Source organism: Prionailurus viverrinus, chromosome B1 (assembly GCF_022837055.1).
Source record: "Prionailurus viverrinus isolate Anna chromosome B1, UM_Priviv_1.0, whole genome shotgun sequence".
Taxonomy (NCBI): Eukaryota; Metazoa; Chordata; class Mammalia; order Carnivora; family Felidae; genus Prionailurus; species Prionailurus viverrinus.
Window position 1 is genome coordinate 144,972,712 of NC_062564.1, and position 17,689 is coordinate 144,990,400.

The 17,689-nt window shown below is 35.2% G+C and overlaps 1 protein-coding gene across 2 annotated transcripts in view; it reads left to right on the plus strand.

The window, feature by feature from the left end:
• Window positions 1–16,329, plus strand: part of G3BP2 (G3BP stress granule assembly factor 2) — a 34,795-nt gene extending 18,466 nt beyond the window's left edge. The window contains exons 3-12 of one of the 2 annotated variants that reach the window (XM_047856080.1): window positions 782–863; window positions 1,916–2,089; window positions 3,215–3,305; window positions 4,230–4,332; window positions 4,886–5,066; window positions 6,048–6,146; window positions 10,494–10,596; window positions 11,801–11,929; window positions 12,486–12,604; window positions 13,331–16,329. In XM_047856080.1, the coding sequence (XP_047712036.1) occupies window positions 782–863; window positions 1,916–2,089; window positions 3,215–3,305; window positions 4,230–4,332; window positions 4,886–5,066; window positions 6,048–6,146; window positions 10,494–10,596; window positions 11,801–11,929; window positions 12,486–12,604; window positions 13,331–13,603 (1,354 nt within the window). In that variant the 3' untranslated portion in view covers window positions 13,604–16,329. The remainder of the gene's footprint in view (window positions 1–781; window positions 864–1,915; window positions 2,090–3,214; window positions 3,306–4,229; window positions 4,333–4,885; window positions 5,067–6,047; window positions 6,147–10,493; window positions 10,597–11,800; window positions 11,930–12,485; window positions 12,605–13,330) is intronic. The other variant, XM_047856081.1, reaches the window with a different exon arrangement.
• Window positions 16,330–17,689: the final 1,360 nt, after the last annotated feature.

The window sequence follows — 17,689 nt, forward strand, 5'->3', positions numbered from 1 at the left end:
CTCATTTACAAAAGAGCACTTATTTCATGAGGTTGTGAGGGCAATCAGAGAACTTTGTTTGGCATAGAGGAAGTCTTACACGTTTCATTAACAATAGGAGCTGAGTTCTCTTTATGAAAGAATTAACATTGTGTGTTTGATAATCTTAATTTAGAAGGATATTCTAATTGCTTTAGGTAATGCCATAGAAACACTAGTTTATCGTACTTAAGAGCAGTATAAAATATTAATGATATAATAGATAATGAAATGTAAATTTTCTTATTTGGTCTCTGAATTGTTTGAATTATTATAAATCTAACTAAACTGTTTTAATCTAAGCCTTTGGAATTAGTAATCATTTGGAACTTTGAGTAGAATGTTAAACAGCGTCTGATTCCCAAACAAATCTAGATAACTGAGTTACTGTATTTGAAGGGAAAACTGGGTCAGTTACTTACTACAGCATCAGTATTTAGAATGTATTTTGAATATCTCATTCTTTCATTTAAGAAGATTGGATAGGAATTAGATGAGAATAGCAAATGATTGCATGTATATTCAGAGTGCCAGGAACACTAAAAATTCTGTCATTAATCACTTAATCCTTACAACAGCCTTATGGAGTAGTTACTGTTGTTTTTGATGACCAAGGAAACTGAACTTAAGGACCGTAAGTAATTTCATCAAGATTATACAACTAATGAGGGATGGAGCCAGACATACAAGCTATGTCTCTTTTATACCAGAACTTTGCTGCCTCTTAGATTTGAATGCTGATCAATTATCACTGGCCTTATAGGTTTTATGGAAGGAATTCTTCCTATGTTCATGGTGGAGTAGATGCTAGTGGAAAGCCCCAGGAAGCTGTTTATGGCCAAAATGTAAGTATCAATTTCATACACATTTTAGATTTTTTGTGCCCATGGATTTCTTCTTGAAAGTGATCATTAGTTGTAACTAGAATGTATGTTACAATAGTTTTTTTTTTCAACTTTTTTTAAATTTATTTTTGGGACAGAGAGAGACAGAGCATGAACGGGGGAGGGGCAAAGAGAGAGGGAGACACAGAATTGGAAACAGGCTCCAGGCTCTGAACCATCAGACCAGAGCCCGACGCGGGGCTCGAACTCATGGACCGCGAGATCGTGACCTGGCTGAAGTCGGACGCTTAACCGACTGCGCCACCCAGGCGCCCCTGTTACAATAGTTTTTAAATGTGCTTTCAGTTCTTATAAATATCCATTTTGTTTGAAACAAGATAGTACACTGGGTTGGGTACCAAGGAGAAGATAGGTTATTACCTATCCTTGATGTATTTTATACATGAAACAGTTGAGAACAATGTATTAAGTTTATAAAAATATGGGCTAAGCCTTCTATTACAGGGATGCACAGAACCAAATGTACCTTATGACCTGGTAGATGATGTGGGACTTTAGCTAGACTCTGAATTACATACAGAATTTGGCCTTACCAGACAACAGGAAATTGAAAGTAGAAGAAATGGCACCAGAAAACACACACTAAAGTAAAACCAGTTTTGAAGTCAAGGAATAGTTAACATAGTTTGTGTGCATGACTAAAGACTTAATACAGAACAGTGGGAGACAGCTATATAAAACTTGTAATACTGCTTAATAGGAGGCAGCCATAAGGATCTCTTCTAGAGAGCTGTGACATGTTGAAAATGGTGGTTTAGGAGCATCAGTCTGGCAGTAATGCGTGTCATGGTGGAATGGATTCAAATGAGGCAGAAGGATTAAGTAGTTAATATTCTAGAGTTCTGAGGAAATCAGTGAATGTCTGCAGTATTAAGTATGAGGCAGAAAGATTAAGTAGTTAATATTCTAGAGTTGTGAAGAAATCAGTGAAAGTCTGTGGTATTAAGTAATGCAGTATCATAAGAGTTTGTATGTCTTTTCTCCTATTAAAGGATATACACCACAAAGTATTATCTCTGAACTTCAGTGAATGTCATACTAAAATTCGTCATGTGGATGCTCATGCAACTTTGAGTGATGGAGTAGTTGTCCAGGTCATGGGTTTGCTATCTAACAGTGGACAGCCAGAGCGGAAGTTCATGCAGACCTTTGTTCTGGCTCCTGAAGTAAGTTTTCATTTCACTTAATTTTCATTTGTATGATTTTGATAGTTATTAGTTGCTTGAAGTGTTCCGAGTTTCTTCTTACAGATTTAGATAGGCATGTAGCTAAATTGGAGAGCCTGGTATTGGACCCATTGATAAACATGGGCAATGCCAGGGTTAGGGGCACCAACCTTTCATGCAGCTGAAAATCGACACATAACTTTTGACTTTTCAAAAACTCTACTAATAGCCTGTCATTGACCAGAAGCCTTACTGATAGTATAAACAGTTGATTAACATATATTTTGTATGTTATATGTATTCTATACTGTAGTCGTATAATAAAGTACGCTAGAGAAAAGAAAATGGTATTACATGAGAGAAAATACATTTACAGTACATTACTGTGTTTATCAAAAAGTCATGTGTAAGTTGGAGTGCAGTTCAAACTTGTGTTGTTTAGGGTTAGCTATAATTTGAGCTTTGTGGGTGTGTATACACTTGGCTATTTATTTTTTGATTGTTTTCACTTTGCCTATTTAGAAGTAAAAGTCATGCTGACACAAATGTATAAATAGATTACTAAGATTATATACATAATACAAAAAGTATCTTGTTTTAAGAAGTTACATTAAAATGGAAAAGTTTCATTTGTTAATTAGTCCTAGTTCTCTTCTATTGAGTAGCCATTTCTTGAGTTCCAATATTTGAATGGTCTTTTATAAGTGTACTTTATATTAATACAGCATGTTCAATTTTGGAAAATCACATTGAGTCTATATTATATTTCTATAGTTTTTTTTAAATTATGTAGTGTTAAAATAGATAACGCATATGCCACGTAATTTTTATTTAAAATTTTTTTTTTTAGTGTTTATTCACTTTTTGAGAGACAGAGACAGAGTGTGAGCAGGGCAGGGGGCAGAGAGAGAGGGAGACACAGAATTGGAAGCAGGCTCCAGGCTCTGAGCTGTCAGCACACAGCCTGATGTGGGGCTCGAACTCACGAACTGTGAGATCGTGACCTGAGCTGAAGTTGGACGCTTAACTGACTGAGCCACCCAGGCACCCCTGCAATTTGTCCTTTTTATGCAGTGCCAAATATATTGGTATTTAATGGAATATTTGAATTTTGTTTTCCTGTAGGGATCTGTTCCAAATAAGTTTTATGTTCACAATGATATGTTTCGTTATGAAGATGAAGTATTTGGTGATTCTGAACCAGAGCTCGATGAAGGTGAGGTTACTTTCAAGATAGAAAGATTCTATCAGTGCTCTTTAAGGACATGAAAAGTGCAGAACTTACAGAAGTTTGCCTCTATTGTAACTGAGTCAAAACCCCCCCTTTCTCCTTTTTGTTAAAAAGAAATAGATGTTCATTATATAAAAATGAGACATAGAAAGGGAAAAAAATTTCAGTCTTATTCTCTATAAACAAGAGTTTGGTGCCTGTTACAGAATTTTGCTGGATCCTATCCTTAGCAATACTTTTTTTTTTTTTAATGCAGTTACGATGGTTCAAAGGTTGCTTTTTTCCACTTAGTGTGTCTTTGTTGGCTGTCAGTTTTTTGGCTATCCCAATTCTTTTTTTGATCCTTCATTTATATGTATCGGTTTGTTTCCTTTTCTTATTATTGTACTATTGATTAGCTGTGACAAAGGAAACAAACAGTTAAGGCTTAAATGTCATTTATTTCTACCTTTCGTTTTCTTACTAATTTTTTAAAATTAATTTTATTTTTTTAATGTTTATTTATTTTGAGAGAGAGAGAGAGTGAGCATGGGGGTGGGGTGGGGCAGAGAGAGAGGGAGAGAGAGAATCCCAAGTAGGCTTCACACTGTCATCGCAGAGCCCAATGCGGAGCTAGATCTCAGAAGCCGTGAGATCACAACCTGAGCTGAAATCAGGAGTCAGACACTTAACTGATTGAGCCACCCAGGTGCCTGCCCCTAGATCTTTTTTTAAAATAGAATGTATACCAAATTTCATCTTGCTTGCTTTTCGGTTTTTAAGAGAACAGGGAATACTGCAATTGAATGCCTTAGTAAGGAATAGGCCAATTTTTGAAACCATTGTATCACTTCCTTAAACACTAAAAATATGTATATAAAATTGTTTGTTGAGCCTCTTAAAAAAGAGATGTGTATTATATATTGTCAGAATCAGAAGATGAGGTAGAAGAGGAACAAGAAGAAAGGCAACCATCCCCAGAACCTGTGCAAGAAAATGCTGATAGTGGTTACTATGAAGCTCATCCTGTGGCGTAAGAATAGTGTTTGCATGGCCAAATTTGGTCTCAATTATGATGTAGTTGTAATGTGGTTTTTGTTCTAGACTTAACTGTTAGAAGTAAATTCTTGATAAAGCTACCTGTCAAGCCAGGATTTTAGTACCATATATATATAGTATATAGTATATATATATGCAAGAAGTTTGGAAAAAGTTGTTTTATTTATATAGAAAATTGAACATGGTTTTGCCCAAAGCAGTGATTACTTACTGATGATGTAGAATACTTGGGACAACACAGAGAGCATTTTATTTTTATAAATATGGGGTTTATTTATAGTTAGTATTGAAGTAAACATTTTTAGTAATTAAGTATTCCCATTTGAAAATAGCGGGATCAAAGAAATGCTGTGCAAGACTGTCATTCTCTTCTGCCTTCCCTTCCACCTTCTAGTTCTTACTGGATTTTTGCTTCAAAACAGTTTATTACTAGTTATGCACATTAGATTAGAGAAATACTACATCTTATTTTAATCAAACTGATTGTTTCCTTCATACTGAAAAATGAATAAACTATTTGATTATAGTAATGGCATAGAGGAACCTTTGGAAGAGTCCTCTCATGAACCTGAACCTGAGCCAGAATCGGAAACAAAGACTGAAGAACTAAAGCCACAAGTGGAGGAGAAGAACTTAGAAGAATTAGAGGAGAAGTCTACTTCTCCTCCTCCTGCTGAACCTGTTTCTCTGCCACAGGAACCACCAAAGGTTAGATCAAAGAAGCTCTTTAGGCCTGTGACATCACACTTTTATATTTGGTGACATTAATGAAGCATGACCTTTGTTCTGTTATGTTAAATTGTTTAATATAGTAAACCATGCTTTTTTTTATGTATATGAAAGCTGTGGGGTTTTTTGTAATCCTGAGGAAATTTCTTTGTATTCCACCCCCCCCCCTTCAAAATATCCCTAAGAGCGAAACTTACAATTAATCCTTGTCTGTGTGCAGTGTTTAGTCTCTTACATGAGATTATTTGAATCCATGTATATAACTGAGAGTTGCTCTTCATTCTGTAGAAATCCTCTATGCACGAATGCAACTGGAGTCATGCAATTTCCCAACTTAAACAAGTTGGCCTATTAAAAGAAGAGGTACCTGTTATTTCCGGTTTAAATGGGAGCAATTTCCTTACACCACCAATTTAAATGATCTTGGAAAGATGAGTGACACCCATAGTGTATCATTTAAGCCTACCTAAAACATCTTTTATCTTTCTGTAAAGTAGAAGGTTAAAGTATATTTGGGTAGTGAGAGGAGGAGATTCCTTGTTCAATTTGTGAATGTCTGTTAAAGTTTCTAGTGAGTACTCTCTTCTTTCCTATCCTTCCCCTCAACACCATCACACCTTATCTTCCCCCAAAAGGGGAAGGAATTGGTTCTATTAGGTTCTTATTTTTCTAGTATGTGTAGTTAGTGGTTTTGTTTGCCATTGCTCATCTCCTTAGAGCATATAGGAACGTGCTTGTGGATTTATGTAGTAGTTCAGACAAAACAGATAATCTTGCATAATGAGATTTTGAAAGCTGGCACATAGACTGGCATGTGTGTGTGTGCCTTTCTTTTGAGGAGTCCTCCAATATAGAACAATAGTTTAGAAATGAAAAGAAAGTATATATTTGGAAGTTTCCCTATAGGAATGTTGGTGGTTTTCCATGATTAGTAGTCTAGGTTTGTTGCATTTCCTGCAGGCTTTCTCCTGGGCTTCAGTGACCAGTAAAAACCTGCCTCCTAGTGGTACTGTTTCTTCCTCTGGAATTCCACCCCATGTTAAAGCACCAGTCTCACAGGTAACCGATCTGTGAACACATTGGATTGTATCCTTGTTACATTGCCAATTGCTTATCTCTTTTATACTTCTTTAAATGAGTCGATCAGAAATTATGGATTAAATATACAAAAATACTGTATTAAATGTCAGTGCACCCACTTTAAACAAATGCCAAATCTCCATTCATCATCTGCATAGGTAGTATCTGGGGTTTGGGTGTGAAATACACACTAAGTTGGTTTTACCAATATAGATAGATAGATAGATAGATAGATAGATAGATAGATAGATAGAGTCATTTAAAAGGCTTCTTAAAATAACAAAAATGTTCCTTTTAAAGTTTTAAATCTTATTTAGTGAAAATGTTTTAGGGAAGAAATCTGGAAAGGCACAAAGTAGTATGGCATTACAAAAAAAATCACTGTTTTAAAAAAATAGAAAACTTCAAAAACTACGCTGCCTAAACTCTCAGTCTGTAAGTGGTTCACTCCATTTAATTGAAGCCTGTACCAACTTATGACTGTAGTGTTCACTTAACTGATCATTCCAGTATTCTGCTTTTCATCTGTTTGTCATCTTACCCATTTCAGAGCTTTCAGAACACTGAAAATAAGACACTGGCTACCTGGTGTGTTTATTAGGTATAGTTTAAACTAAATTAGAATTTAGTTAATTCTATAGTACAGATAATGGGTATTCTATTCTTTTTCCTACATTTTGCGTCAGACTTCATTCCACTAGAAAATTACATTTAAAATGGTTAGTGTACATTAACCTCTTATTTGCTGTAAACAGTGAAACTTTGAGGTTTGAAAAAAGTAGTTACTAATCCTACGACAGCCTTTATGGTGTTGGTACACACAGTCAGCTACATAATAGAGCACATGGCTTCAAGGTACCTGTTTTTTTTTTTCCAGTTAACGTATTCAGGAAATGTTGGATAATGTTGGATAATGGCAAATTACAAACCAGAATTGTGTCTTACTGAAGAAAACTAATTTGTCAGGTGTTGGTTGTGCTTTTCAACCCATCTGAAGACTTGATGAGTGACTTCTGAATTTTCTTTTGAAATTCTTGATTTCTTATCAGATTTGCATTTGAAATCCTTTGGATAGTTACTTCATCTTCTGAGTGTTGGCTACATTTATTTTAAACTTCCAGTTAAGAAATAAAATAGCTAATGCTTATTATGTCTTCAGTTTGTGCCAGGCATTGTGCAAAGCACTTTATATTCATTCTCATCTAATCCTCAGTCACCCTGTAAGGGTGCTTACTGTTACTATTCCTGTTTCACAGATGAGTACATTGAGGCCCAGAGTACCTCAGCCTAAGGTCAGACAGCTGTATAAATAGCATAGGGCTGGACTTCGAATTTATGTAGTTAGACACCAGAGTCCCTTTGTGACTCATGTAAACCTATAGGTTTCTTTAGCCCATTGGAGGGGAATGTATCTCCATTTTCATCAAAGAAGAGTACTGTATTTAAGGCATGTCTGAATTACATTACATGAGATCCTAGCTTTTTGGCCAGGGGGAAAAAATTTTTTTTTTTTAGTTGTAGGAGACTAGATGGTATTTTCCAACCCATCCCCTTATTAACACATTTTTAAACAGGTACAATTTAAACTTCTATTTAAAATAATTTTCTGCTCTTTTTAGGCTATATTTAGAATGGATTCATGATTTTTCCACTAGATTTAATAAATCCTTCAATTTTATTTTATTACTTTGGTGTAGTATCCATTTCCTTATCACTTTTAGCACAGTTTAATAAAAAGAATTAAATCTAATTTTAGGGTATTGGTAGGAATTAATTTAGAAGTAGGTAAGTTAATTTCATGGTAAAAAGGTTTTGTCTAGAAATGCACTAGTTTATCTAACTAGCTTATGTTCAGTTGAAGGACTTAGTAGTGGTTTTACCTGCTGTTGTTGATTTGATGGTTCCATTTTTATTTCATATTCTGTTTGACTTTCATTTGTGAGATTTGTCACCTGAGCACACATTCTGGTTATATGGAATTAATTTTAAGGCTCTAAAGTATAGTATGTGGTATGTTAGCCATTTTATCTCATTCAGAGTAAATCGTTTTAATCATGAAATTGAGCCTGAATAATTATGAATTCACAGCTGGCTTAGTTGACATATGTGAATTGTTGAAAGGAATACTGGTCTACATATTTTTTCACACTGGCATCATCAAATATCTACTGACACGTTGCTGAGTCACTATGAATTATTGAAAAGATGTAAATTATTTAAATTTGTTTTTAATTTTAAATCCTTAAAGGATAATGAAGAACTTGTCTATTTTGGTATGTGTAGTTATTTTTGTTTTTGGTAATTAATTTGGAAAAGAATGTAAATCAGGTCAGTGAGGGCACCTCTTAAGTTCTTTGATAACATTTGCATTCAGTGAGTCAGGTTTTTCTGAGAATTTTAAATTGAAAGGTACATTTGCTATTTTTATTAATTTCCCAAGGATACTAGCTTCATCAAACTTTGTTCGAGTTTGTCTTTTCTTTAATTGTTGGCACTTTTAGGCCCCCTTTAGTGAAACTTTACATAACTGCCTTTTTCAGGCATCACATTTTGGGTCAAATTACCATATAGTGTTAAACTGCAAATACAGATCACAGTGGTTTCAGGGCTATAACATAGGTCCCCTTGTCAGACATAGAACATTCTCCTACATGCTGAAAAACTAAAAATGTAATTTAATTCTAAATGAACCAATAGTTGTTGAACATCTGTGCCTAACATCACTGTGCTTGGTTTTGGGTGATGTAGAAATGAATTAGGATACAGTCCTTATAGGAATAAATACATGTAAATAATTGAGAAAACTGAAGAGAGTTGGAATTATTTTTAAAATAGCAAAATCCTAGAACATGGGAAGCAACTTCATCTTTTTTTTTTTTTTTTTTAATTAACGTTATTATTTTTGAGAAAGGGAGTACAAGCCTGGGAAGGGCAGAGAGAGAGGGAGACAGATAATTCTCAAGCAGCACAGAGCCCAGCATGGGGTTTGAACTCACAAACCATGCTGTGACCTGAGCCAAAATCAAGTCGGATGCTTAACCAACTGAACCACCTAGGTGCCCTGGGGAGAGCAACTCATCTTGAGGGAAATGGGAAATCTTCATGGAAAAAAAGTTTGGGAAGAGATACACATCTGTTAAAAACTACTGTTGTACCTTTTGATTACAGAGGGTGAAGTCATTTACAGTAAATCGTCACTTTTGAAAGAAGCGTAACTCTTTATAACTTTCTGTATTAGAATTTGACCTTGCAAGTTATAATAATAATAATCAGTTATATAAGTGATGAAAGAATTTGAGACACTGGCTGGACTGGGGTCCTCAGAGATGATCAGTCATAAAGACATGACTGAAATCACTAGTTTTCTGACTTGGAGGACATTTTCTTCATATCCTGCTGAGTGTTTTCGGCACTCTTTGAAGGTGCATATGTTTTATCTCTTCCTTGGACCATAAATATTTGGGCAGTGGATGGCCTGAAGAGTTTGGGAATACTGAAAATACCACTGTATTAAGGAAAAGGTAATAGCAGATGTTCCTTTGTTTTAAAATAGTTATTTTAATTATATGTGTGTAATTTTTGGCAGTTGGCAGAAATTTTTGGAAGGCATCTTAAAAAGTTCTGTTACTCCCTGCCTGAGCCTCCCCTCCCACGGGTGCAGTTAAAGAAAATTGTTGGGGTCTTGCATTCCTTTCCTATATGGAAGAACAGTAGGGTGGTGAAGGACTCCTTGATTCTGAGGTGCTTTACACATGTTTCTGTCTTGTTTATTTAATTTTAACTTACAGGTAGTATTTTTAGTTGCTTAGAATAAGCTAAACTGTATAATTTGAACTATCTAAATACTTTTAAGGTTTGTGGGTGGAGTTTAGAACATTGGCTGAGCACTGGTAACATTTGAGGGGCAGCAAACTAGATAATTAGACAGTTGTGTGTCATAATTTTGTCTAGAATAAAGTTGATTTTTTATTTTGCATATGCATTTACATGGAGTGGCTCATCTTGCATTTTTGTGATTTTTTGTAGCAGTACCTTTAATGCTGTCTCAATGTGGATGTAAAGTTATTGAAAAACACGTGGTTGTAAAAGCAGCTTATTTTGAGTTCTGTATCCTTGAATGGGAAAACAAACCTACCCTACAGTCCTAGATTGGTACAGAATATCTTTGTAAAATTTATTCCTCACATACATAGGACACTGTGTTAAAACTATTCTGAGCTTAAAATGACCATTATGTCTGCTGATGACTTGCTGGTAGTTGCTTTAGTTGTTTTATCCCCTGTGGAATGAGTTTATTTATAATGTATTTTTTTCCTTGTATTTTAGCCAAGAGTTGAAGCTAAACCAGAAGTTCAGTCTCAGCCACCTCGGGTGCGTGAACAACGACCTCGAGAACGACCCGGTTTCCCTCCTAGAGGACCAAGACCAGGTGAGTCAGCCCCTCTGTGGCCTTCAGCATTTAGCAGTTGGAAAGTTGGAAAAGACTGAACTTAAAGAACTATAATGTGTTTTATATGCAGTTCCTTTTAATACCAAATTTCTCAAAAGATTTAACTTGCTAAAGGTACAGGCTGGGGTAGAACAACTGACTTTCAGGGGAGGAGTAGTTGACATGTGATGGAGACATGTATTTTGAAAGTGTAAAAATTTTGAGACAGATTTTATTTGGTTATTGTCACTGGTTCTAAGAATTCAAAACCGAGCTGCCAATAACCTACTCTCTTACTTAGCACTCTTATCTCTTCACAGATAAACAATAAGCACACCCCGATTCTTCTTATTTTGATTGTCTTAGGTATTAAGTAAGTTGCCATGATTTTTGACTTGTTTCCATTGTTAGCTAATATACGTAGCACCTCTATTTGAATTCTTTAAGTATGTTTAGATTGCTTTTGGGAGGAGGTGGGAGATCGTATCCGTCAATAGCCTATGTAATTTTTCCCACAAAAGTAAAATAAAGTGATCCGTTAATAAACCAGAAGTCATGGGAACTGGGGTTTGTCCTAGTTTTGCTATTGCTTGAGCTTATGATCTTGGGTGAGAGCCTTAAATTATGAGCTTCTCTTATGCCATTTAGTTACTACACAAATTTTTCTTGTGTGATGCCTTTTTTATATGCCTCATTGTGTATTGTGTTATTGAGAGGATCAAATAAAAATTTTTTGTATAAATTTGAGCACGTTAAAATGTATATAGCCTATTTAAATGATATATTGTTAGTATTAAATTTACTGATTTGGCTATAATTTCATACAACCAAAGATTAATTTGTAAATCTCAAAATGCTAAACAAATACTTAGAACAAATATATCTCACTCTCTGAACTTTGTTTGGTTCTTGGATGATGGCAAGAATTTGGTTAAGGAGGAATACTTGTACTAATGTTGGACTTTCATATAATCAGACCAGTAGATCTAGAAGAAGGAATTTTAGCAATCTAGTCAATACCCTCACTTTATACTTAGTGTCATGTTGTTTTCTAACTAACCTACTAATAATAGGCACTTCCACCTCTGTTCAAGGAGCTCACTATCTTATTAAACTAAAACAGGAATATCTTTTATACATTCATTGCTTTGAACTGGTTGTTATATATTATAAACTTTAATGTCTGTCCTATTCCTTTTCTCAGGCAGAGGAGATATTGAACAGAATGAATCTGACAACCGTAGAATAATTCGCTATCCAGACAGTCATCAACTTTTTGTTGGTAACTTGCCACATGATATTGATGAAAATGAACTGAAAGAGTTCTTCATGAGTGAGTAGTTTATTTGCTTTATTGTAAAATTGAGCAGGGGGGAATAGAGCTTTTTTCATAATATAATTAGAACTTTAAAAAAAAAAAAAAACTTGTTATCTCTCTGTATACTGTGTGTATCTCTAGGTACCAATCACTTTAATTGGTCAGAAGTGAGTAGAAGGTTATATTAGATGTTTCCCTGTGACTACTGAGTGTTGACTGGCCTAGTGATAGAGGTTAGAAGAAAGAGCTGATTCAGCTGTTAAATTTGGGGATAGGGTTCTTTTGGCAAATATAAGTCAGAAATAGAAAATGTCCTTGTCTTTGTGAAGCTATGCAGGTAACTTTCCTTTTGAAAGGACCAATTCAGAAGGGTAATGTAACAAGCGGTCAGACTAGTTGTTAGCATCTTTATGTGTATGAGTGAATGTACTTTAGTTGTCACTGGGTGTAGCAGCTTGCACCTTATTTGAAATGGTTCAAGTAGATTAAGGTTATTTCTCCTCAACACTTAAAGCTACAAAGTATTCTATTAAAATGCTTAATCCCCTTGGTGTAATATATATTTTCACAGGTTTTGGAAACGTTGTGGAACTTCGCATCAATACCAAGGGTGTTGGGGGAAAGCTTCCAAACTTTGGTTTTGTGGTTTTTGATGACTCTGAACCAGTTCAGAGAATCTTAATTGCAAAAGTAAGTGAAAGGACGTACATAGTTCAAAACTTTATTATTCCTATTGTATGTAACATTAACTTGGTGCATTTTAAAACCATAGAACATCTTTTCTTAATGATAAAGCTAAAAGTAGTTTATTAGAAATGGTTTTAATGTAAAGAATAAAGATTTGTTAGTGGCTTTAAAGTCTGAGATGTGGATCATTTAATTTATTTTTTGAAGTTAATTTTTTTTTTTTTTTTTTTTTTTTTTTCAACGTTTATTTATTTTTGGGACAGAGAGAGACAGAGCATGAATGGGGGAGGGTCAGAGAGAGAGGGAGACACAGAATCGGAAACAGGCTCCAGGCTCTGAGCCATCAGCCCAGAGCCTGATGCGGGGCTCGAACTCACTGACCGCGAGATCGTGACCTGGCTGAAGTCGGACGCTTAACCGACTGTGCCACCCAGGCGCCCCTGAAGTTAATTTTGAGAGAGAGTGCATATGCGTGTGAGCAGGGGAGGGGCAAAAAGAGTGAGGGAGACAGAGAATCCCAAGCAGGCTCAGCGCTATCAGCGCAGAGCCCGATGCGGTGCTCGAACTCCTGGATAGTGAGATCATGACCTGATCCAGGATCAAAAGTCAGAGGCTTAACCGACTGGACCACCCAGGTGCCCCTAGGTTTTTTTTACTTCTGTAAGTAAGGGAATACATTTGTATTGGTGTCTGACCTGCCCATGTAAATGATTTTCTCTCCTTTTAAAGCCAATTATGTTTCGAGGGGAAGTACGTTTAAATGTGGAAGAGAAAAAAACAAGAGCTGCAAGAGAGCGAGAAACCAGAGGTGGTGGTGATGATCGCAGGGATATTAGGCGCAATGATCGAGGTCCTGGTGGTCCACGTGGAATAGTGGGCGGTGGAATGATGCGTGACCGGGATGGAAGAGGACCTCCTCCAAGAGGTGGCATGGCACAGAAACTTGGCTCTGGAAGAGGAACTGGGCAAATGGAAGGCCGCTTCACAGGACAGCGTCGCTGAAGCTCCACTGTTGGCAAAGTCTTGGCAGTGGTACATTATTCATCGTGTTTGCATTCTTGTTAATTTTTTTTTTGGCTTTGGAATGTGACACAGCCTTTTTGATCATTTCTTTGATGTGAAAAGCATCTTTTGGTTATCAGTTAAATTGAGGTGGACATTATTTCCCCAATTTCACAACAGGATTCACATTGTTAATTTATAAATCTAGACTTGGAGAATTAAGGACTGAGAAATGACCGTATCTTAAACTATCTACAACAAAATGAACTTATAAGGACATGCCCAACTGAATTCAGGTCCTTTGAGTCAAAAAAAAAAAAAAAAATCCTCTGCTGCACATTTTGTTTAAGTGTTACTGTTTCTGCCTGTTAATGTTGGAAACACAAATAGTGCAATTTGTGCAATTGGAGAATCTTGCCTTTTTTCTTGGCTCCCCCCCAAAAATACAACCCAACAGAAACTTGTTATGCACTCATCAAAATGCACTAATGGGTACTCTGAACTCATTAACATTGACATCTGCAACAGGAGGCAACAGGGGAAAAAACCTTTCATCTCTTTTTCCAGTAGAGAATAGTTTGTGAAATGATGAGGGCATTTTATCTGCTTGCTGTGACCAGCGTGTGTACACATAAACCTTAACAAGACTACAAGTATATTCCAGAAGGAAATCATTTAGTTATGAACTAAATAACAGAAATCAGAACTTTAAATGCTATGGTCTTGAATATTAGACCAGATTTAGTAGCTCCATATCTAAGATTTTTCTACCTGCCCCTCTTCAGTACAGGGATGGCTGGCTGCTGAACACACTCCTCCTCCTCCTCCCCTTTCTCCTTTCTTTAAGCTGTGTACAGTGAAAATTGTCTTTACTGTATTTTCGTTCTCTGGTAATGTAATAAGCATGATGGTGCCTTCTATTAATACATCATTCCAGTCTTGCTGGTAATTTTGTACAGTATAGTGTATGAATTGCTGTGCTGCAAAGCCAAACAGCTGCAAAATGTTGAAAAATCATTGAAGTGTATAAAAATTGCAGTATCTTTAAAATCAGTAAAATTGACTAGCATATTATTTACCTTGTTCTTCAGTTAACAACTTTGTGTTCTCTGTGGGAGGGAGTCTTGTGTGTGTTTGGGAGGGAGAGGGAAGGAGGAAGTCAGTCATTTGAGTAAGTCTCTTGTTGACTTTTCTCTTAGCATGAATGTGAACGTTGAAGCGTATCACTCGAGAGATGCTTGGAAAAGTCAACCAATTTGATGTACATTTTTTATGACATTTTAAAAGCAGTCAGATTCCATAAACGGCAAGTAAACCTGAAGTGAGGATACTGCAATTTTCAGAGAAGAGAACAGCAGCTCCTAAGTGTTTGCATTTTCTATTTGGGGGGCAGGGAACTGTCATTCATTTTGCACAATTCTTGAACTGATGTCAGCACCCGAGTGGCTCTGAATTTAAGTCTGGGACGACATCTTTTATTTTTACATGAATCTCTAAACAATTCTGTGAGCAAAGTTTGTAGCTGCTGGATTATTGTCTGTCTTTATAGCAAGTTCCAGTAAACCGCAAGTTATGGCAAAGGATATCCAATTTTATGCTTGGAGCATTTGGTACATTACAGTTCCTGATGTTTCAGGCTAGGAGTGAGGTAAATTAAGTGTGACCACTTAAAGCTGCTTGTTAGCATGGAAGACTTCTCCATTCTTAGTAAAAACAAACAAAAAATGCACTTGACATAGTAGCAAACTGGTTCTGGATTATGGAACTGTTTGCTATTTAGTAAACTAGCAAATGATGCACATATTTTGTTTTTCATGTACTGGGCAATATAAGTGAAATCTCTCCATTTTTCCCCCTTGAAAGAGGTCTTCCATGTTTGGGGAAAAGTCTTGCACTATTGCATATATTTGGGGGACACAGATTTCTCATAGTTTCCATTGGGGGGGGTGCTTAAAGATTTTTTTCCTGTTTGAACACTTTTACACTTTCTGATGTATAGTACTTGAAGTTCTTATCAGAAAATTACTTTTGAGTTTTGAAGCCTTTATTCAAACTACTTTTAAGTAGGTGGTTTATTGTCAGTGTTTTGGTTTTTTTTTTTTTTTAATAGCATATTTCCCCTCTATTCTTTTATTTCTTTTTCCTTCCCTTTTTAAATATGTATGTAATTTCCAATCTAGGATATTGCCCTGCCACCCATGAAAACTGTTTTCTGGCACCAAAAGCAATGACAAATGTTAAGTGTAATAGAAAATTAGAGTAAAGAGCCATTCAGCTTCAGTCTTTACATACCATGAAAAAAAAAAAAACATTAAAACATCACATGGAGAAGTTTACATGGTGATTGTTCACCTGCAGTACTGTGGACTTTTAACATTTTGTCCCCTTTTCAGTGAACCAGAGTAAAAATATTCATTGACCATTACTGTTATTTGCTGGTTTTTGTTTTTGATTTATTTTTGTTGGTTTTGTTTTTGTTTTGTTTTTGGTTTTTTTTTGATGGTAATATTCTATCCTTATGACACTATTGCAACCAAATTGGCTTTACCATCTTGGCTTTAGTAGGTATAGAAGACAATGGATTACCATCTTTATTGCTGTAATGTGTTAAGCATTATATGCTAGTAGAATCTAGTTTAATTGTTTCAGGTGGAAAAGTATTCTTTGAGTTTCCATTTTGAATGTGTTTGGACTAAACAAACAATAAACTACTGATGTCTGCAGCATTTATCTATGTCCCTAATTTAATCTGTAGATTTGTGTTCCAAAGTATTTTCTCCCTATTGCATTTCAAACAGCCAAGGAATTGTTCTAAAACCAACTGCTGCTTGTTTGTGAAATTTGATGCATAAAAAAGTAAAACATTTCAGTGTAAGACTTGAACATGGTTAGAGATCTGTCCCATTTCTCTTAGCTAACTGGTGTACAATTAAAGAATATTAAATTATTAGTTTAAGTTAAATTCAGTGAAGGTGAGAACGATCTAAAGCAGACTACTTACTAAACATTTATATAAAGAAAAACCAAAACTTGAGTTTTCCAAAGGATTGCTACCTCCTATTTCAGAAGGAAAGGAAAAGAGGGATGGGAAGATTGAGGTTATCTGAAGTTAGGGACAGACCCAAGTCAGAAATTGGAACAAATTTGTCAAGCTCTAGAAGAATATTAAAGGGAAAGTAATTATTTTAGTCACATTTACAAGTATACATTTCAAATGAAAAATGAGGTCCTAATGCATATGTAATTTTAGAACTTGAGACTTTTCTTTTGTTAAAAGGGATGGTTATAAATGAATTTTTCCTGATACTGTTTATGAAGATTCCTTCAGTCAGTCTTCACAAGTTTGTACTGGAGCGAAGTCATTATTTCAGTACTCTCAAGGAAGTAAGACTTAAGATTTTATAAATTTTAATTATAATGTAATAACTTATCTAACTTTATAGCTGGGGAAAAACATTTTTTAGAAGGGATAAAAATATATGCCACACTGTATTGAAAACAACCACATTTCAGGCAAAAAATTATCATTTGGTCCAGAAGATTTATTGGAAGAAAATATTTGAACATTTTAGCCACACAAGATGCTTCATTTCATTTATGATACGATGATATAGTCTGTGGCAAGTGAAAGAAAACTTAGTGGATGGATGTTCATATTTTTCCTTTAAATTAGGACAACTGACTTGTTATATTTTAACTAGAAGAATGAAGACCCTTTTTTTTTTCTCTCTGTGTTCCATAAGACTTTCTATTTTTTAGTAGTAGACCCTTGGTTAATTTGATGCCAGAGTTCTAAATTATTTTAAAATTACTGGATAAATGAATAGTATTACATCATGAAAGAAATTTCCCTTTGTGATAAGATTTCAGTAGGTTCATACAGAGAGTAATTTTTTAAAATAATTTATGTCATTAAACCAAATAATTCCTAACAAAGTTTCTGGGTATTTTTGACAAATAGAGACTAAAATCTTCAAATCTGTTTATGTATGTATACATATGTTTAATATGCTTCAGAATTAATAGGAAAGTTTTTAGCATTAGCAAATACCTGGCAAAATACTATAAATGTAGATTCAGAATTAA